General features: G+C 35.7%; 1 protein-coding gene across 5 annotated transcripts in view; it reads right to left on the bottom strand.

Annotated features, from left to right (window-relative positions):
• The window catches only part of ZFPM2 (zinc finger protein, FOG family member 2), a 486,710-nt gene that overhangs the window by 436,001 nt on the left and 27,456 nt on the right, over nucleotides 1-23,253 (bottom strand). Inside the window, exon 1 of one of the 5 annotated variants that reach the window (XM_054497588.2) lies at nucleotides 10,534-10,694. The exons of 3 other annotated variants lie outside the window; for them this stretch is intronic. In XM_054497588.2, coding sequence (XP_054353563.1) covers nucleotides 10,534-10,543 — 10 coding nt within the window. In that variant the 5' untranslated portion in view covers nucleotides 10,544-10,694. Of the gene's footprint in view, nucleotides 1-10,513; nucleotides 10,695-23,253 lie in introns of those variants that run through there. One more of the 5 variants, XM_054497591.2, reaches the window with a different exon arrangement.

Here is a 23,253-nt window from a genome sequence, read left to right as displayed (position 1 = left end):
AAAACAAAAGTATTAAATAGAGGCTTAACATTTCTAGGATTTAACGAAGTTCTGCCTAACATCTTGAATTCAGCTTCATGTCCTGCAAAATACAGACCCATACAGAGGTGCCAGGCCTAATTAGCATCACAGAGTCAGTAGCACCGAATATTTTAAAGATCTGTCTAGTAACGAATTATGGCATCTTCAAAATCCATCACAGAGGTTCATGAGGGCAACTGCTGCTGTGTGTACACACAGCACAACACATGGAATGAAGAGCTCTGGCTTTGGAGTTAGATAAGTTGTGTTCAAATCCCAGATATGCACATTACCAGCTAGATTACTTTCAGCAAATTACTTCACCTTTCTCTGCCTTGTTTTCCTCAGGCATAAAATACAGCACATACGCTATAAGTTAAAACAATTCATATAAAAACTTTGCAACATGCCTTAACACAAAGAAAGTCTTCAGTAAGTGTCTTTATCAAAAGAGGAGCTGTGGTGCACTTGCTCTTTACTTAATCACATTAATTTCACCAACCTGTGGCTGCTGAAGTCCCTCCTGCTGTAATAGCCCCTTTTATTCTCAGGTTTCCATAGAGCCATGTTGTACACACTATAATGCATATCACTAAGATGGGGCATCTGCCCCATAGGACAAAATATCTAAAAAGTCATTTATGAAGGTTATGTAGCCCAACCTCCCATTCAATGCTTTTCCCTTTAATAATCTCTAAAGGATGATTAACTAAACACTTCTAAGCTGGAATTTCATTACGCCACAATTTGGGAAAGGTAAGAATTATTAGAAAATTAGTTCTTATTCTGAACTGGTAGTTACCTCCCTTAAAAAAATGTCTATCCATTAGAAAGAACTAACACTTATTGAGTACTTAGCTATCATGCAATTTACATATGCTATCTTTTGTTGTCTTCTGCATAACCATATGAAACAGGTTCTATTTCTTACCCCCTCACCCAATGATGCTATGCCAGTTTTGCACTTGATTTACTTTGTGCTGTCATTTCAATGAGTTGTTTCTCAGTGGTTTCCTAGTGCTTCATATGAAAGGTGGACTGAGACCCTGGACCATTAACTAGATTTCCTCTCATTTATTACCATACATTTTAATATATTACTATAAATTATTCCTCCAAAGTCTTAAACATAATTGACAAACACTGATAAAATTCCCAAAAGAAATACATAATATTCACTGTTATAATCACAAACACATAGATACATACTACTATATTCATATTTATTATTTTTATGTGTATTCATGCTCTTCAGTGAAATTTTCTAACATTATAAGCTCTTGAAATCACTCTCACTGCCCCCATAAGCACACAATGAAGTAGTTTACACAAACTACATAGTATAGGTCCTTTCCAGAAAGAAAAAAAAAACTCTTGGCTTACTGGATAGAAAAGTTACAAATTATCCACCCAAAGCACAGATCATAAACCTGACCCCCTTTTTAGATTTTTATTAGGACTGAAATAATTGATACTGACAGAACAAAGAGAAGATTGTTACAACCATAAAAATCATTTTGCTGCTACTAATATAACTGAATCCTACGTCTAATGGATTATGTGGCCAGGCCAGCCTCATAATATCATCTAGTAACTAACTCTGTCCATATGCTGGTGTTCAATGGCCAAAGGCCCCATTTAATTAAGAAGATGGATTTATATGCACTAATAATTTAGGTTAAAGCTTTGAGACCATAGTATTACCCAAGTTAAAAAAATTTTTTAGCCTCACCATTTTTTCCTACTGAGTACACCTCCTATTTCTGCATGATGCCCCATCAAAAATAAACTTACAATATCAGATATGTTTAAAAATATAAAAGCATAATAATATTTAGCACATATTTATATAATTCATGTCAGGATAATTGTCTTCAATTTTAAACAGACCCTCTTAACAAAGAGGGATTATTAATCTTGTGAAAACCTGATATTGAGATAAATCCATTTATCAGACATAGACATGGAAAAACATAGCCAGTTAAACGTAGGAGCAAAGTTATCTAGAAATAACCTAATGGGCTACTTCATGTGTGGTTTTATATATTTTATTATTTGCTCTAGTCATAAATCATGACATGTATACCACTGGCTAAAATATCTTCTGGGAATAAAACTCCTTCATTACAAAGTTAATGTTGAGAAGTACTTTGTAAATCAAATGAAAGAGAACCACTGGGACTCATAGCCATGCACTTCAAAAAGGTCCTAGGTCAAAGTTGCACATCACCTCAAGCTAAGTAAAGATGATAGAAATGACAAGCCCTAGATAATGCTGAGACATATTTTTCTGGAGGAGCTATTATGCACCAGGCACTCTGATGGGCTGTGCCAACACAACAACCCCTACTCCTCTTTCCCCTGTCTTGAAATTTATGGATACTGGGAGCAAAAACCAGGAAAAGAGAAACAGTACATTCCATAATCTAAATAGGACAAAACACAGTCATTTTCATAAGGGAAGTCAAGAGGAAAGGATCTGGGGAGGAAGAAACTTGCCATATTCTTGAGTATTCAGTTTCTTTTTTTTTTATTTCATTATTATTATACTTTAAGTTTTAGGGTACATGTACACAATGTGCAGGTTAGTTACATATGTAAACATGTGCCATGCTCGTCTGCTGCACCCATTAACTCGTCATTTAGCATTAGGTATATCTCCTAATGCTATCCCTCTCCCCTCCCCCCACCCCACAACAGTCCCCAAAGTGTGATGTTCCCCTTCCTGTGTCCATGTGTTCTCATTGTTCAATTCCCACCTATGAGTGAGAACATGCAGTGTTTGGTTTTTTGTCCTTGCGATAGTTTACTGAGAATGATGATTTCCAATTTCATCCATGTCCCTACAAAGGACATGAACTCATCATTTTTGATGGCTGCATAGTACTCCATGGTGTATATGTGCCACATTTTCTTAATCCAGTCTATCATTGTTGGACATTTGGGTTGGTTCCAAGTCTTTGCTATTGTGAATAGTGCTGCAATAAACATACGTGTGCATGTGTCTTTATAGCAGCATGATTTATAGTCCTTTGGGTATATACCCAGTAATGGGATGGCTGGGTCAAATGGTATTTCTAGTTCTAGATCCCTGAGGAATCGCCACACTGACTTCCACAATGATTGAACTAGTTTACAGTCCCACCAACAGTGTAAAAGCGTTCCTATTTCTCCACATCCTCTCCAGCACCTGTTGTTTCCTGACTTTTGAATGATTGCCATTCTAACTGGTGTGAGATGGTATCTCATTGTGGTTTTGATTTGCATTTCTCTGATGGCCAGTGATGGTAAGCATTTTTTCATGTGTTTTTTGGCTGCATAAATGTCTTCTTTTGAGAAGTGTCTGTTCATGTCCTTTGCCCACTTTTTGATGGGGTTGTTTTTTTCTTGTAAATTTGTTTGAGTTCATTGTAGATTCTGGATATTAGCCCTTTGTCAGATGAGTAGGTTGCGAAAATTTTCTCCCATTTTGTAGGTTGCCTGTTCACTCTGATGGTAGTTTCTTTTGCTGTGCAGAAGCTCTTTAGTTTAATTAGATCCCATTTGTCAATTTTGGCTTTTGTTGCCATTGCTTTTGGTGTTTTAGACATGAAGTCCTTGCCCATGCCTGAGTATTCAGTTTCATAATGAAATAAATCAGGAATAAAATTAAGGGAAAAAAATTTTAAAAACCTTTGTTTCTCTCATTTGCTTGGTATAAAGCAAGTATACTTAGATTTAAGCATCAATGTTTTAATTTAACTTTTGAATGCCTATGACAGCTAATTCAGTCTGATTGGGCTCAAAGTGTAAAGAGTACAAAGAGCAAATAAACCAGCAAGGAAGACACACAGGGCCTGAGATTGTCTTAGACAGGATTAATAGTAAGTACTAGTAACCAGTTATTACTTATCTCCTTAAAAGAATTCTCCTTGTGATACATCTGTCCAACTTATCTTCCATGTAAAGATTCAGTATCTGTTTGCAATATCTCTTTAATAAAGAAGTAATTTCATTTGTTAAAAAGGTAAAAAGATGTGAAAAGACGCCTACTCAGTGATTTCTCCTCTATATCAAGCAATCTTTACTCTTGGATTTCTCCCTACCTAGCAAGAAAACCACCCTAGTACAGATGAAAAGTCCAAGAGAGGTAATTCACTATCATAGACAATGCCTATCGATTGAATTACGTAAAATACCATAACTTCCACACATAATTAAGAAGCAACTGACCTCAATTCAATGTTTTCACAAGTCAATATGTCATTCTGCACTCAGAATTAGCATGAACACTCATTTTGAGATATGATACTATCATTTTGATATCAAAAATGGTGCTTGGATTTTAACCCTTAATCCATCACCAGTGAATTATTTAAACAATACATTTATAAAGATGTGGGAAGTTTTATACTTTTATACTCTAAGTTTTAACAGAGGCTGAAATTTTCTCTGGGGCATTGGAAATCATCAATCATTTTTGAAAACTGAGGATTCTGAATTGCACGGAAAACTAAATGAAGGATTAAATAAAGTTGTCCCCTAGAAAAGTGCCTACATTTGCAAATTTCCAAACAAACTGAGGAATCTCTGTCTGTTTTGCATATCGAAGCCCAAGTCCAGGCCACTAAGTAAGGTGGTCCTGGCTGAGCACGTCAGTCTGTCTTGACGGGAGGCCATTGTGACTGGACTAAAAGGGAAATCATTTTTCTCCCCCACTAAGCAACATGGTTTCCTTTGGGGACTTTCCACATTATATTTTGCTAAATGAACAAGCAAACGAAAACCATTGATGCTAACTAACTGCTGCTTGTTGATTTTATTGGATGAATATCTAAAAATGTATCAGAGAATTCTTTTTAACCCCAAATTTCATTACTTACATTGGTCACTTTTACAAACTACTCCAGAGATTACGCATCATATTTAATCACCTATTTTAAATATTGAAATTGAATATCTGATAATGGAATTTACTTCATTCCTTAAGTTTGCTACCCCAAGACACGCTTACCATCCACTGGAAGAAGTTTTATCTGGTTCCAGCAAACATGTTCTCAGCAATTAAGTCCTCAAATCTAAAACCTTGTCTTTTATATCACCATTCCAAAATTCAAATGAGATTTCTAATATAAGCTGAGGGAAGAGCAGACTTGCAAATTGAAAGGCCAATGATCTCTTCCACTCACCTATCACTGGATCTAAAATTACCATATATTAGCTTCTTCCTGTGAGTTATGTGATCACCGAAAACACACTGAAAGCATGCTAAATGCCCTAGTTGCTAATGAGACAGGGCAGGCCAGGGCCCTCTTTACACCAGCACTTATGAACCAAGCTGGTCTTATCAGAGTGAGTAATAAGGAAGTTTGGGGCTGAGAGCAAGTTGAGATAACAGGGCCCAGGACAGAAAAGTTTAATGGGAAAGTGACAAGGAAGGAAGAGTGAACCAAAGAATAGAAAGGGAAGGACTAAACGGGAGGTGCAGTAGGAGCAGTAATTATCAGTGCCCTAGAAGGCCAAAGACCAAGACCACAGACCTTCAGAGTTAAAAGCCAGCTTCTAAGGATGCACTACACAAGAAATGGATTGTCCGTTCGAGCTGGTTGCTGTCTAAGTGAACATAAAAGATTTTCTTTTTAAAAATTTGTTGATCTGAGGACTTTACAGGAACTCTCACACTCGATTCGGCCAACAGACATCTTTGTCAATCCTGTAAAACTAAGGATCCATTTTTTTTTTTTTTTTGGTATTCTTGCAGCATAGATACTATATGTAGACTTATGAAGACAGACACAATCTCTACATTTGGTTTAAAAAAAGTTTGGAGGTTAAAATGTCAAGCAGTTTAGTTACAATGAAATAGGGTTTTCTAATCTCTTTAATGGACTCTGACACATTTGTTGAATATAAGATCTTTACTAATTTGTAGCTGAGATGAATATATATAAAATTTCCCTGAACCTCTTTTTCCTGAACTTTTCTTCCTGATTTTAATTTAAATAAAAAGTACCATAATTAATTTCAGAATGTAAATGTCTCACTCCTACTTGCCATGAATCATTTTTTTACTTGCCCTATTTCTTGACCTAGTAATTATTGCTTGTCTGAATTACATTGGCTCTCCCCTCCCCCAATCAACCAATTCCTACTTCTAGACAGTATGTTATAGCATTATAAAAATTTACATTATAAAAATTAAGGTTGTCTTAGTAAAATGTAGCTCATATATATCAGGAAAGACATGCATTTTAAGTCTCCCCAACTTCTGAATAAACAATATGCCTATAAAAATATCCATTTAGTGTCAGAATTCTGTACTGAAGCTAAGACCACTATATAGGAATTGAGGCTGATTATGCCTAGCTATAGTCTACAACACATCTTCCTCTTCTTTCTCTACAAATTTTCTTTTCTAGAAAAAAAACCCTATATCTCAGTTTTCAAGAATATGCAGTATATAAGACAGACTATAAACCACATACTGAGAAATATCTATTTATAAATTATTTAAGTTAATTTTAGAACATTCAAGGAGGGAAAAATTCATTTTAAACAATAGATCTTTCTTCCTATATGCTCAGATCTCATGGCTTACACAGCTCCTTAGTATCTTCTATGTCCTGTTTTCACTAAAGCTACCTGCCTGCTCCATTCCTAAGTTTCCCCAAACTTAGGAATATATATCATTTATTATTGCACCTTCTAGGTGTGTTAGCACATGGCCTCATGGTAACAGACAGCATGCCATAATAGCAATATTATGGCTGTGGGAGTTGGACAGAGCTGAGTTGGAATCTAAGATGCATTCTTTATTCCTCTGAGTCTAATATGAAGTGTCAGTGTGAGGACAATATGAGATAATCTAAATTAAAGCATGTAGTAGAATATTTGGTACATAGTGGGCACATAATACGTGTTAGTTTTCTTCATTCCTTCCCTCACTGAAATTAAAAAACTAAAGCTTACAAAGGACATGTTACACAAATATTTCAAAACAAAATCATCTGGCAATGCATTCACCTTAGAGTCACATAGCAAATGATCTTGTAAAATGTACATTTCATGGTGTGGCTACCCACAGTGGAAAGATAAAAATGTTTTCTATTAAATATATATTTAGCAAGCCACAGAGAAAAAATATGTGACACCACTATTATCATAAATGAAATGGAGACAATGATCATTTAAAATTTTATCAAGATCCTAAAACCTTGAAAAAGGTACTAAGAATTATCTTATGAAACATGTAATATTCATGTAGTCCGATTTTTTCAAAGTCCTTGACCCATGTAAAGGTGAGTGGGGATACACATTCATTCTTGATCACTTTCATGAATCCCTTTAAAAAGTAACCAAGTTAATTAAGTGAAAAGGAAAATATTGGCCAAGGGTTCTTTCTCCCACTCCAGCTGTCTTAGCACCCTCTAAACACAGCTGGCTACCTTAGGAAATATTGTTAAATAATAAAATCAACAGCTATGCTAGAAGAAAACAACACTTTTATTTGTGACCTCTGATCTATGTGTGACTCTTCTGATTTCCAGCCAAGGGAATTCTGCACTAAAATTCTAGCAATCAATCAGTAACATGCAACAAATTTAAACTGAATGACACAACACCACCAATATTACAAACGGGTTCACAAAGCTGCTACTTCCAATACTGTGTACACTCAGACTTTCTGCACATTTATTCACTTAGGGGAAGACCATTTTGAGAAAAGGAACTGTGTTTTATTAACATAAGCATGCCTTCTTCACCTTCCAAGACTCTAGCATTATGATATAAATCGGCACTTGAATAATGTCAATAAAATTAAAAATAAATAAATATAATCAACAGAACGCAGCAATAAACAAAGCAATCTAAAATCTGAGTCTTCTAAATGAAGAGCCTGCTATCATCACAGCATCTCAGTATCACTAATAGTAATAACCCTCTAGGGCATTATAACTTTTCAGTAGGCATCAGACATAACACAAATCCAATACAATCAGTATTAGCTGTAAAATACGAACTTAGTAGCACCAATATAAAGATCAGTTACCCCGTTCCAGTATAGTTATTGTCACCTCACAATATTACACAACTTAAGAGGATAATGAAAAAAAAATTGACTGGGCAAATTCTGCCTCTACCTAAATAAAGTGCTTTAGAATCTCCTATGCAATATGATTTTACTTCCAGATGACTTGAAAGTTATAATTGAGTCTCAGATCTAAGCTAGACTAAATTGATAGAGACAAATATTATCCTTATACATTCAATAATATACCATAGGATTTAAAAAAATAGTATACATACATACACACACACATTCACATGCAATCATGCCTTGCTTAACAACAGAGATGCGTTCTAAGAAATACACTGTTAGGTGATTTCATTGTTTTGTAATATCATAGAGTAAACCTGCCCAGGCTGCATGTTACAGCCTGTTGTTCTTAGGCTAAAAACCTGTACAGCATGTTATTATATAAATAGTGTAGGTAAGTATAGCACAATGGTAAGTATTTGCATATCTAAACATATCTAAACATAAAAAAGGTACAGTAAAAATATAGTAATATTATCTTATGGGACCACCATCATATATGTGGCCCATTGTTGACTGAAACATCATGATGTAGTACATGACTGAATATAGAATCTATTATATGCAAGCTTCAATTTCCATAAAGCATTATTCTGAAAATTTATTTTTTAAAAGAGTTTACATAAATATAGATGATGTAATCTACATTTTAAAATAACACTAGATAGTATTATTTAGGTGATGTTACTAGAGAGAACAATAAATAACTAACACATATATATGTAACAAATGGTGAAAAGTTAAAGATTTCAAGAAATGTTCGAATACTTTTTAAAGTCCAGGATTATAACTAATAATGAACTCCATATTCCTTATTTTCTAGCATCTATCTAAATATGTGGAAATGATAATAATTTGGTACAGAGACAACTTCTGTCCTTCAGGAAAACAGCCTGATGAAATTGTTCAAAGAATCTGAAATTTCACTCATTTTGCAAATACTTTCCTGTATGATGAAAGAACAGAGCCATGTACCAAAATGAAACCAACCTAAGTGCCAAAATAGGGCCAGAATAAGGTTGCTCTTCAGTTGCTTTCCTTCTCTGCTAGGTCAAAGCGACATAAAACTGAGTACAGCATACATTTGCTCTTAGAGAAGGCTGTGGGCTTTCCATTGCTCATCATAGCGATCTAGCTCTTTTGGTTTATATTTTAATCAGTTCAGCTGAATAAGTTCATTCAGAAAAACAGATGAAACTTATAAAATGACCAATATTAGAAACAAAAAATTTTGATTCAAAATGTCAGTCTGCATTTTATGATGATGGATGAGAGATCAGAAACCTTTGGATATAGTTTTTTCAATTGAAATATTGAGAGTGGGTGCCTTAGTCCATTCTCATACTGCTATATAGAAATACCCGAGAGTAGGGCTGGGCGCGGTGGCTCACGCCTGTAATCCCAGCACTTTCAGAGGCTAAGTCAGGTGGATTATGAGGTCAGGAGATCAAGACCATCCTGGCTAACACGGTGAAACCCCATCTCTACTAAAAATACAAAAAATTAGCCGGGCATGGTGGCACGTGCCTGTAGTCCCAGTTACTTGGAGGCTGAGGCAGGAGAATCACTTGAATCTGGGAGGTAGAGGTTGCTGTGAGCCAAGATCATGTCACTGCCCTCCAGCCTGGGTGACAGAGCGAGACTCTGTCTCAAAACAACAACAACAAAAAAAAAAAAAAAGAAAGAAAAGAGAAAGAAAAAGAAAAGAAAGAAATACCCGAGAGTGGGTAATTTACAAAGAAAGGAGGTTTAATTGACTCACAGTTCTGCATGGCTGGGGAGGCCTCAGGAAATTTACAACCATTGCAGAAGGGGAAGCAGGCATGTCTTACATGGTGGCAGGCAAGAGAGAGAGAGAAGTCGAGCATGGGGAAAACTACCATCTATCAAACCATCAGGTTCACTCACTGTCACAAGAACAGCATGGGGAAAACTGCCCCCATGATCCAATCATCTCCCACCAAGTCTCTCCCTCAACACTTGGGGATTACTATTCAAAATGGGATTTGGGTGGGGACACAAAGCCTAACCGTATCAGTGAGTTTGTCTGATAATTGCCTCTGGGGTTCCACAGACAAGCTCTTTTTTCTTTTTTTTTTTAGATGGAGTTTCACTCTTTCACCAGGCTAGAGTGCAGTGGCGTGATCTCAGCTCACTGTAATCTCTGCCTCCCGGGTTCAAGTGATTCTCCTGCCTCAGCCTCCGAAGTAGCTGGGACTACAGGCACGCACCACCACACCCAGCTAATTTTTGTATTTTTAGTAGAGATGGGGTTTCACCATGTTGGCCAGGATGGTCTCGATCTCTTGACATCATGATCCACCCGCCTCAGCCTCCCAAACTGCTGGGATTACAGGAGTGAGCCACCGCCCGGCCGACAAGTAGCTCTTAATCTTCAGCATATATATGGCTCACCTGGAGAGCCTGTTACTTACTCCACAGCATCCCAGGATCCACACACAAAGATTCTGTGTCAGTGGGTCTGAGGCAAATCCCACCATTCTGCTTTGCTAACCAGCTTCAAAGTCATGTTAATAGCTTTGGTCCGTGCACTGACCACAGTTTTATTAGCACTGCCATCATTGTCTCTGATTCTGGGATTGGCCACCTCTGCATTCTAGGACTGCATCACAATTCAGCTCTAGTGACAACTAAGTCACATGAAAGAATCCTAGCAAAAGTTCAGAAATATGCATTAAAAATAAACCTTGGGGCCAGGCATGGTGAGCTGAGATTGTGCCACGGCACTCCAGCCTGGGCGACAGAGCAAGACTCCATCTCGGAAAAAAAAAATGAATCTTGGAATCCCTTTGTAATATAGTTACTGAAACCAACCCTGTAAATGCTGATTTTCTAGCTCCAGTTTTATGACACACTAGGTTATCTCCAATTATCTCCAGGGGTGATATAACAGCTTCACAAAATTAATTTTACTCCATTTTAATTTAACAAGGTTCACATCTGGAAAATGAATGCAGAATTTGTTGGTTGAAGTGAAAGTAAAGAACAGCTGAATCCATTAACTCTGCTCCTATAACCTAAAGCTCTTTGCTTAATTTTGTTAAATTCATTAAGGATTTTGCTTTTAACTTGGACCTTGTGCCTCATTCTAATAGAGTGGCAAAATGCTATGGTCAAGTTGCAAACTATTTATGGAAGGGTAATTATAAATATGTAAAGGCTCTGATGAACCCAGTAACAGGCAGTGGCAGGGGTGGCACCATCATTCTATGGTTAAGGAGATGGATGACTTACACGTCCTTCCTTTTACTAACGTGTTCACTTCCAAAGTCAGTTATTGAAAGTGAAAATGATAGCCCTTAAAAACTGATGGTTTATCTCTATTTATCTTTAGGTTACTGGTAATTGTTTTTTAAGGGAATATACATTTTTTTCTAAGTGGCAAAAAATTTTCTAGAAGAAACATAAACCAACTGACTTTGAAAAAAAAGGTTGTTATAAATATATGACAAAATATTCAATAATGTCTCCCAATTCATCTCTGTAGCTAGTTATGGTTTTTAAATTTGTAGTCTGATTTTATAAATCAAATAAGACCTAAAGTAAATGCTTACCATCTGCTTACCACATTGCTATGAGATGTAAGGTTTACATAAAAGCAAAAAGGCATAAGAACTCTTTGTGTGTACATATGTGTCCTTAAAATGCCTACATTCTTCATAGGGAGAAAAAGCTAATATATATGTACAAAAAATACAGAAAATGTGTCAAACTGTCTGACACTATTACTGAAATAGAAGTATAAAAAGGAATAATTGCTGAGGATTAGGAGAATACTGAAAAGCCTCTTGAAGGATGTGGAACTTCCACTGGACCTTTTCACTCAGAAAGATTTATAGGATGAAGGAGAAAAGACAGGGGCATCATATGAACAAAGGCAAGAGGCAGGGACTCATGTGTGTGTGCTGGGAGATGGGGTCTCCAAGGAGCAGTACGACTTCACCGGAACAGAAGCCAGGGGCTTGACAGTAGGAGAAATAGTTTGCAAAAAGTAAAGTATTGCAAATTATGGGAAGTCCTAAAACAGGGTAGACAAATTGGACTTGATAAAGTAGGTAATAAAGAGCTATAGCAGACTTTCAGCAATGGCAATGACATGCTGTTAATTGTTTTTAGAAGATCAGCCTGGTAGACTTGAGGGAGGCAAAATTACAAGCAGGATGAAGCAGTAAGAGGAGGAAAACAGGCAAATCAGTGAGTGGTGCCACTTCTCGAAAAGGCAGGCAAGAAATAGAAATGGATTGGGTAAAGAAATAAATGCTAAAAACATTATAGTCATCAACGGTGGGGGGAAGGGGTAAGCCTCAACAACTACAAAGAAAACAAAACAAACTAAATATGGACCAGAAAGGCACTTCTTTGCTGTCTTTTGAAGTAGAAAGTTATTTCTGCACATGCAAACTGTATATATATCAGTTTCTAAGCATAGCTGTGAAAAGGGTCAATATTCACAGCATCTGGCTTTATAGGAAGTGCAGGCCTGAAGATGAAAAGCAACACAACTGTTTACAGTGTCTCAGATTACAGATCCTTTTGATCTTACAAAATAAAAAGCAATAAATGGGAAAGAATCCACTGACTATGTGTAATGAATCAAATAGAGCTGTGTATAACTTTTATTGATTGCCAGTCAGCCATTTATTAATATTTAATTAGGACCAACTATGTACAAGCCAATGTGTTAGGTGCCATGGATGATGGAAACATCAGCTGACAACTTCCCCAAGCACCACAAATACATAGAAACCTGTCTTGGCCTTCTAAAGCAGTCATGAACTTGAAAACCAAGTGCCAAAGGGAAATCACTCTACTCTCTCGAACAATAACAAAACTGCTTTATCCTTTACTAAAGAAAGTTTGAATTACAGGATGACAAGAAAAGAAGGAATTCTGAAAGTGGAAAGTTTAACCACTGTGTTTGTTACAATTCCCTTTCAAAAAAACTTCCATGTAAGGAGTTATAATTCTATAGCTTTTATAGTTCAAAAAGATGTAATCAAACCAGGTGTTGATTACAGGAGAGAAAAGAGGGAAGGAGAGAGACGGGGCATGCTTAATCTTTTCCCGGTGTTATACTTTCAGTACAAGAAGCATACATTTTCACCAGTTCATTACAAAATCTGATGACATCTACATGTTCAAACACATATTCCATTTAAATGAATGCATTGTGATTATTATAATTAAGTTCATACCTGAAATTCATAATATATGCTGCAACACAAACTGTAGTTTTTTTTTTATTTAGGAATCACCTAAACTATATTGGTCAAAATGCCTTTGGACATATTCCCTACATATACAAATATAAATGGTAAAAGCAAATACATGAATGGGCTTGTGAGCAATCTCTTGTCATTTCTTCTTTTCCATCCAACAGAGGGAAATTAAATAAGAAAACAAAAGCAAGTAAAAATAGATAATATTAACAGCATCTTAAAATTTTAGGTATTCTCTGATCATAAAATTGAAAAGCATGCTTGTTTGCTAAAAGGCACAGTAAATGGAATTATTACTGTAAAATGTTAAGGTACATAGCTCAATAATGGCCCAACTTCTTTCAAGTTTTCAAGTAGGAAATTTTCTAGAATTTAAAAGAACAAAACTATTACCCAACATGAACACATCAATTAGCCAGAAAAAAAAGATACCATAAGAAAGGATTAAAGAATTTGTGTCTGAAGAATTTTCAGTGCAAAACTCCTTAGCATAGTATGACAGGAGAATAAGAATGAAAAATGACAGTTCTTACCAGTTAGAAAAAAAAATAGCTTGTCAATAATGACTTCTAAAACCAAAACTTCAAACATCCTTAGCGATATATTTTATTTTGCCAAATAAAAGCATAGCAGGAATGCAATAAACTGTTAATACAGAGAAAGAAGTTCAACACTTTGAATTGTTCATATTTTCAGTGAATAAATTATCATGTTAAAATACAGTGTCAATTTTTATATTATGAAAATTGCAATAAAATAGCATGCTACATCTGAAAATACAGAAACTTTACAACATTTGATTTTTTGCTGCTGCTGTTTTTGTGTGTGTGTGTGTGTGTGTGTGTGTGTGTGTGTGTGTGTGTGCTTTTCTTTTGAGACGGAGTCTTGCTCTCTCGCCCAGGCTGGAGTGCAGTGGCGCTATCTCGGCTCACTTCAAGCTCCGCCACCCAGGTTCATGCCATTCTTTTGCCTCAGCCTCCCGAGTAGCTGGCACCACAGGTGTGTGCCACCATGCCGGGCTAATTTTTTGTATTTTTAGTAGAGACAGGGTTTCACCATGTTAGCCAAGATGGTCTCGATCTCCTGACCTCGTGATAAAAAGTCATCCTACTACATACAATGTTCAAAACTCAAAATTGCGTTGCTTCTCATTTTACTGTGTGTGGTTTTGTACTAAAATTAAATGCATCAGACAGAACACAATTAAGGAATGGAAGAGTAGTTATCTGTTTTATCCTCTTTGAACATACAGATGTTCAATGATCATACCTCACCAATACATGCCTACTGCCACTCATGTTTCACTTTCCAAATACTCAGGGTTTAAAACAGAGCAGACTGCACTTTTGATAACATCTGCTACAACAAATAACAAAAAAAGAGTGTGAAGTCTGATGAATGTTTAAACAGAACATTTTTTATGGATCAGCTAAATCTTTTCTGCTTTTTAATTAAAAGTAAAGAAAATGGAACTTAATTATCCTGTAAAGATTAGCTTGTGGGCATCTTCCTGTAAATTACTTCTAATTGAAAGCAAATTGTCAAGTGACATTCAAAGTACTGTCCTTTAAAACACAGCTGTTCTACTGCTGATTTCAGTGCATTGCAGTGTTTTCTTGTTACAATACGGCATATTTGAATATTTTAACAATTTCACTGGTTTGTATAGATTTCCGTTTAACATATCTTAATCACATTTCTTCGTGTAAAAATGTTAGCATCCTTAAGTGGTTTGCAGCCTCCTTAACTAGCCTATCATGAGTGCTCTCCACTGAGGTTTACTTTTTTTAATTTGCTTGCTTAGAGTACCACATCTGGACAACAGTGATCCAGGAAGTGGGTGGTCATATTCATTAGAATACAGCCACAATCCAACTCTTTATGATACCTGTATAATTAAGCCACAGTTTATTGATGTTTTAAAACATACTACAAGTGCAAGTGAAATTCTTGCTAGAAACTGAAAACAAACAACTTTTCATAATTTAGCACTTAGAATAAAACTCCGGTCCTTTAAAAAAAATTTTAAGTAAACACTAAAGGGCAATGTGAAGACTGCTAACATAGGAGTTCTAATGCTAAACTTTAATATGAAGATGGATAAGAAGCAAATAAGTAGTATAAATGCATTAACCCACTAAAATATAGTTCCGCTTCTATCCAGTTATATATTTAACTATCCACTAACTATTGCTAATTAGCTACTATTGCCTAGCACTGTACTCAGTTCTGGAGATGTAGCCAAAAAATAAAAGAGTCACAGTTCTAAAGGAATTTACACTCCAGAAAAGGAGAAAAGAAAATTAAACCTACATAGTTTTTTGGTGTCAGGGACTACCTGGATTCCTGGGCATAGGTTGTTTAAAACATCTAACAACAACAACAACAAAAATCCCTGCCTGTGTAGTGTTCTTATTTCAGTTGATGGTAAGTGCTTTGAAAAAATGATCAGAATATGGTGATAACCAGTCACACAAAAGGAGGCATTATCCTATATGGGGTGACCAGGAAAGGACTCTCTACTAGGGGGACATCTGAACAGAACACAGAGTGAATTGAGTGCCAGGGAGACCCAAGCACAGTGCAGTATGAGAGTATGGGGTGGGGGGGGTCCCTTCAGAAGCATTAGGGAAGTCTCTAGGAAGGAGACTTCTGATACCCAAGAAAGTAGTGTGAAAAAGGTGAAAGTTAGGAAGGTAAAAGATTATTAATCATAATGTTGGAAGGTTTATGTTTTTGCTTAGACAGTAAGATGACTCAAACCACAAACCCAACTAATATCACTTTAATTCTCTAGGTAGTATGTTTTCAAGCTGTGTATTTAGCTCAAAGCCTATACAACACATTTATCTTATTTTTACATATTGATATGCTAATGTTGTGCTCCACAGTGAAATAATCTGTATGAGTTGCTCTCACTGTAACTGACTGGTATAGATGAATAGGTAGGTAGGTAGGTTAGCTGGTAATCAAGCAGGCAGGTAGTCAGGCAGGCAGGCAGGCATACAGATAAGGTTTAAATGTTAAATGTTAACATTTTTCAGTAAGCAAAAAGCCACTTTACAACAATGCAGGACAAAAATCTGAACCACAATTTGGGCTCTGCTTCTCATGGCAATATTTATGGAGACATCTGAGAAAGGATAACCAGAAAGCAAAATTCTGAGTCTTATTCTCATCTGCTCAAGCATACCAGCAGATCCAGATAATAAAAGGGTCAAAGACAGGTAAAAAAAAAATGGTAAAATGGGAGCTTCTGGATGTTTTTTAGTCATGCCAAAAGAACTGAAAAAACAATGTAAAAAAGGAGGATGTTCTGGACTCTTTTCCAATTAAAATCATGTTCTTCATTAATACTGAATTAATGTGGGCTAGTGTATTAATATAAATGCTATTACTTTAAACAAAATTCACTGAAGAATGTTAAGAAAAACTATGTCCTAGTAATCATATAAATTATAATTGATATTGTTATTGTGTATTTAATAAACAGTTTAGAGCATATAATGAAAGAACAGGGATATTTTAATTAGGTATTTAAAACTTGTCAAACTAAGTTTCTACTATGGTTTCAAAGTTAAAATGTCATTTTCATAAAGAAACATTTAAACCACCCAACAATGTGCAAAATCAACACAACACTATCTATTTTGTAACCAAGGCTTAGTTCCAAACGTAAGATGCATGAAGTTTAGGAAATGATGCATCCATTGGCCATAATTAAGCTCAGCTTAAAAAACTCATTCTAAATTAGTGGCTTTCTCATTTTGGCATGCAACCATTTGCAGGGCATCTTAAAACCCTGAATCCTGGGTGCCCCTCTCAAGATTCTGGCTCCAAGTCTGGAATGTAGTTCAGTAATGTGCATTTCTAACGAGCTTTGAGGGGATGCTGATGCTACTGCCAGACCCTAGAAGAATGCCCATCTTTTTAGTTAAATCATTTCTCCATTGATTAAATATCAAAAGTTTTGCTTTTAATATAAAATTGAGACTTTTTTCCAAAGGGAAAAATGACCTCCCATCTTTTTCACAGCAATGAATTTGAATATTTAAAAAAATATATTTGGTTCAGAGAATAAAGAATTATTTCTTCCCTATGAATAGCCCAGATTTCATCATTTACACTTTTAATCAGCAATATTATCTGTAAACCAAATTTAGTCATTAAAAGGAGGATAACCAGAAAGCAAAATTCTGAGTCTTATTCTCATCTGCTCAAGCAAATCAGGAGAACCAGTTAATGTATCCCATGGCAATTCTGATTCCAATGAAAGGATTCTGAGTCAGGATCTTTTATGTAAGTACAAAGTTGAATTTGCACCTAAAAATTCTAGTTAAATTTGATGTACAGTCAGCCCTCCTTATCTGAGGTTTCCACATCCCAGAATTCAATCAATCATGGATTGGAAATATTTACATACACACACACACACACACACACACACACACACACAATAATGCAACTATAAAAGAGAACAGTAATTTTAAAATATAGTATAGCAACTATTTACATAGTATTTACATTGTATTAGGTACCATAAGTAAGATAGAAATGATTTAAAGTATACAGGAGGATTGCATAAATTATATGCAAATACTACGTCATTATTCTACTCTATTCCATTCCATTCCATTCCATTCCATTTCTATTTTTTGAGACAGAGATTTACTCTGTGGCCCAGGCTGGAGTGCAATCGTGTGATCTCAGCTCACTGCAACCTCTGTCTCCCAGGTTCAAGCGATTCTCCTGCCTCAGCCTCCCCAGTAGCTGGGATTACAAGCATGTGCCACCACACCCGACTAATTTTCGTATTTTTAGTAGAGATGGGGTTTCACCATGTTGGCCAGGCTGGTCTCAAACTCTTGATCTCAAGTGATCCACCCACCTCAGCTTCCCAAGTTGCTAGGATTACAGGCATGAGCCACCACGCCCAGCCCATTACTATGTCATTTTCTATCTGGAATCTAGTATCTGCTAGGGGTCCTGAAACCGATTCTCCACAGATACTGAAGGAGGACTATATAGTTCAACCGTGAACTAAGATGGAATATGATAATCTTTACATCAGGGAAGGTATGACACTTTTGTATCCTCCAAAAGTCACCAATAAATAGATGAACCAATGAATAAGTAAAGAGTATACTAATATGCTAAAATGTCCATTAAGGTGACACCTTATTCATTTCCTCAGTGTCCCCCACCAAAATTACAATTGCCTACCAAGTTTTCTTCTTTGCTCTCTCCCTGTCCTCAGAAAGACATCTTTGCATTCTTCCTACCAATAACCTCTCATTTTCTTCATCTTTCAGCCTAAGATTCAGCCTATGCAGTCTTCCTATCTGATTCAATCTACACTACTCTATCTTTTTATTTATCTGATTATTTATTCTATGAATATTTTCACTAATCAAGCATTTCATAACCTTTAGAGTAGAATTTTCTGTCTCTTATTTAACCTTAGAGCACCCAGGAGAGGTGCTCAATGTGGAGTAGATTGCCATGTTCCTTTCCTTTTCAAAACCCACCTGCGGCCAAGGAAATAATTTCTGCACACCTGGATTGCTTTAACACTCTCCGAAGGTGGCTGCCTTTAGCCTCTGGGCAAATTATTGTTTGATGATATCATTTCCTGCTCAAAATGTACCTTGATATTCTAGAATTTCTAATGAGGTAGGAACTCTAGAAGTCTAATGCCAAATTTATAATTTTTTTCTTTATCCTTTCCTCCTGCACCATCACCCCTTAAAAAGTATATATCATTTAATCCACTAATCTTACTGTTTGAAATTTACTCTTCAAGAAAACCTTAAAAAAGTAAAAAAACTATTGCACTAATTGAGTCATTTCAGTGTTAGTTACAAAAATTGGAAGCTATTAAAGTGCCTTATAATATAACGTTTAAATGAATTATAACAAATCAACTGAGAGACTACAGAGCAGAAATACAAAATGAAAGTCAAGAAGGCCATGTAGAAAGATGAAAAATATTTCCAGTTATAATCACAATGAAATTATATCTATACTATGATTACATGCATATTACATAAAAATATAGAAAAAGAAAAACAAGTGATGTATCATGGTAGTTAGATGTATTTTTTGTTTATATTGCTTTTGTAAGAAATGGGGGGGTCAGTACACATCAAATACATCTACATCTCCCATATCTTCATCTCTGGAGTTACACAATGTATGCGATGAACTTTATGATTTAGAATCATGATGCAGAGTTTCTAGAAGGTCTTAAATCATCTTAAGTTTCATTACGTTGACCTAAAAGTGAATGTAAACTCTTCACTGAGAATTTCAACAAAGGTTTTAGTAAAACAGTTTCTGGATACCCATCAGTTAAGCTCAATTAATCAAAATACCCTATGGTTCATTCCAGGTTATACCTTGTATTGTGCACAAGGATACCTAAGAGCAGATGGGTTTTGTTGTCGCTTTCTTTGTTATAAGGTTTGTATACAATTACAGACCACATTACTCAGGCCCTCAGAACTGAATGGGAATTAGGCAGCTGAAGTCCAGGCCATTCCTTTGAAAAGGAATGTCTTCCAGCTATTTTTCTTTCTTGTTATATTGAATTTTCATATGCATCTAACTATGGATAAATAAAAGCCCAAATAGCTTCATGACTGATTTATTCTCATTTCAGAATTCTGGCCTTAAAAAAAATCCAGAACCTAATCAGTTAATATTAATGCATTCACAGATTTTGCATGTCTACCAAATAATAGTAAAACCTGTAGTGGGACAATTTAAACCCAGGCTCCTTGGGCTCATTTATCATCTTTTTCTGTAAGCCCACAAAGGTTTTTTGGAACTGAAGAAGATAAATGGATCCCTGAGAAACAAATATTTACAAACATTTTGGAAATGATTTTTAAGTAGAAAATGAAATATTCCATTATCTATGCTGATCATATGGGAATTCACAACAGAGAGTCGAGTACAGTGTGTGCTGTTCAACCTCATAATCATTTGCAAATAAAATCAAACAATTGCAGATTTCAAACTTATAAATGAAATTTCAATCCTAGTTGCCTTTTTCCCTAATTACAAAAGGGAATGTTGACTTTCTATTTTTAAATGAATTATCTAATATGTCAATAATCTAATAAGACTTTATTGGTTTACTGCTACACCTGCCCCCTGTCCCTCCCTTGAAAGAAATGGATAGGAGGTAAAATGCAAAAACATCAATGGCAAATTTGAATTCCTGAGTTTCCTGTAGTCACAGCACACATTAGCTATTAATATACTTTTCTTCTTTACATTTCTTATAAGTGAAACACATTTCTTATAAGTATGACAATAAACTATTGGGAAAACAGCAATATAATCAATAGTCTTTCACTTTGATTTTACAGCAAAAACCATAGAGAAACAAACACGTTGGCATTTGGATCCCAGCTAGCCATTATGAGAATATGATGTGTGTCACATGATGAGACACTACAGAGATAACACAGAGCCCCTCTACTTAATTTCTAGAAAAGCAATTCAAATTTTAGAATGGCAGATTGTAAGTCTCTGCTTCTTATACAAATGACTTTAAAGAAAATCATACCTGCAAATGCAAAGCATGGAATAGTCAGCATTATATAAATATAACCAACACTACTTTCTGTTATTTGTCACCATTTCCTTGGTCCTTACTACATGATTCTTCATCTATCCACACAGACTATGATGCAACCTGTGAGAGGCTCAAAGAACCAACAAAATGTTCAAGCAAAGAAATAACTGTTAGAACTTGCTTCTATCAGTCCATTTTGTCCCAATATTTAAAAAGTTACACTCACACACACACAAATGTATTCTCAATGTCCTCAAGCTGGATAGGAAAAGTTGGTCAATCACACTGGATTAAGGTGATTTCTTGGAATAGCCTGTGATTTCAATATAACCTTTAAAGCCTTGAGTATGTTGGGGGGGAGGGGTGGTTATCATTTTTGTTTTCTTTGTTATTATTTTTAATATGGTAAACATGTCCAACAGCTATAATACGTTTCTCTAATCCAAAAATGAATGATAAAGACAAGCAAGTAATTTGAAAGTTAAACACTTGAATAAGCTGGAGGGGGCATAAAACAGAAGCTGTAAGAAAACATAATGGAATGGAAATTGCTCAAACCAACTGTGCGGTAGAGCCAAGCACTCTGACATATGCCATGTCTGTAAATGAAGTAAAGGTATGTCACATGCCACCTTGGGGTTGTGTGTGTCACTGCTGGCTTGGCATGTCATTCACTCTTTCCTGTACCTGCTTCATACTACTAGATGTTAAAACCTTTAGTCGTCCTATTTGAAATATAACCTCTTGGTGTCAGGAGGAACAGAGTACACTGAACTGGGGCTCTGTCTGAGTTTTCACACATTTCATACTGAATATGCATTTATTTTTCACATGAAGGTTTATGGATATATCTTATTAACTCCACTAGAGTAAAAGTAAAGTAACTTTGTAAGATTATACCAGCCCTAAGCTAAATCTCACAAGCTATGAAAAAAATACGGTTTTTATTAACATCAATGACTGGAAGTTTTATGTTTCATATAGGCTTTTAATTTGCAATCAGTAAATTGAATTTTTAATGTTAAAAGAATAATCATGCTTAGATTGAATACTTTCTGAAAAGTATATAAAAAGTGTCTTCAATACGTTTTTCTATCTGACACCTAAGGGTTTTCGGGGGCAAGGCCGGGGGTGTTACATTATTCAAAATTGTTTAAAGTTCCAATAATATACTTTCTCAAATAAGAGAACTAAAGGCCAAACTTTAATCTCCATGGATCTTTCTTTAAATCTATCTGTGCTGTTCTCCTGACATTTCATTCTGCATTGTACCTATGGCTACCTCTGGTTTCCTTAGACTGTGAGACAGCCATGTGAGAACTGGAACCATGATTCAAAACTGACTAGCATTTACTGAGTGCTAACGTGCCAGAGCTATTTGTAGCCATCTCCACCTACATGATCTCATCTTATTCATCGTTGGATCCTGTCATTTTGCAGCAGAAGCCCTTTCACTGACAAAATGGAGCTATGAAAAAACCCCCTTAACCCATTCCAAATATTGGCTGTCAATTGCAGTGTGGCCCAAAACAATGTCTCCAAAATGGAACTAATTATCCCTGTCCTACATAAAAGGATAATGCAGGTAAATAATGTAAGAAAATTAAGTTAAATGCTTATAAAGTGCCTAACAGAATCCTTAGCACATAGGAAGGCTCTCAATGAAAGTTTTCCTTCCTTTTCTAGAAGTAATATGTAATGCACACATATATTTGTCATAACTGCATCTCACTGTTTCCCAGGAAATCTTCTGAATGAAGGAAATAAATGTTTATTGTATTCTCCTCCTATTAAGTTTAATTACATATATAATGCTTAAAACAAGTATGTCAAAACTAAATCTATTTTATTTTATTATTTATTTATTTATTTATTTATTTGAGATGGAGTTTTGCTCTTATTGCCCAGGCTGGAGTGCAATGGCATGATCTTGGCTTACTGCAACCTCCGCCTCCTGGGTTCAAGCGATTCTCCTGCCTCAGCCTCCCCAGTAGCTGGGATTACAGGCATGCACCACCACACCCGGCTAATTTTGTATTTTTAGTAAAGACGAGGTTTCTCCATGTTGGTTAGGCTGGTCTCAAACTTCCGAACTCAGTTGATCCACCTGCCTCAGCCTCCCAAAGTGCTGAAATTACAGGTGTGAGCAACTGTGCCGGCCCAAGAACTAAATCTATCCATTTATCTACTTCAATATCTATGCCATAACACCTGTATGTTTTTCTTTCCTTATTTTTAAGTTCAAGAGAAATCATTCAAATACTTGTCAATTTCAGATACGTTGTATTAGCATGGCAAACATTTATTGAAAAAAATTTAACATTCAAATC

This window comes from Pongo pygmaeus, chromosome 7 (assembly GCF_028885625.2).
Source record: "Pongo pygmaeus isolate AG05252 chromosome 7, NHGRI_mPonPyg2-v2.0_pri, whole genome shotgun sequence".
NCBI classification, from domain to species: domain Eukaryota; kingdom Metazoa; phylum Chordata; class Mammalia; order Primates; family Hominidae; genus Pongo; species Pongo pygmaeus.
This window is presented reverse-complemented; position numbering and strand designations above follow the sequence as displayed.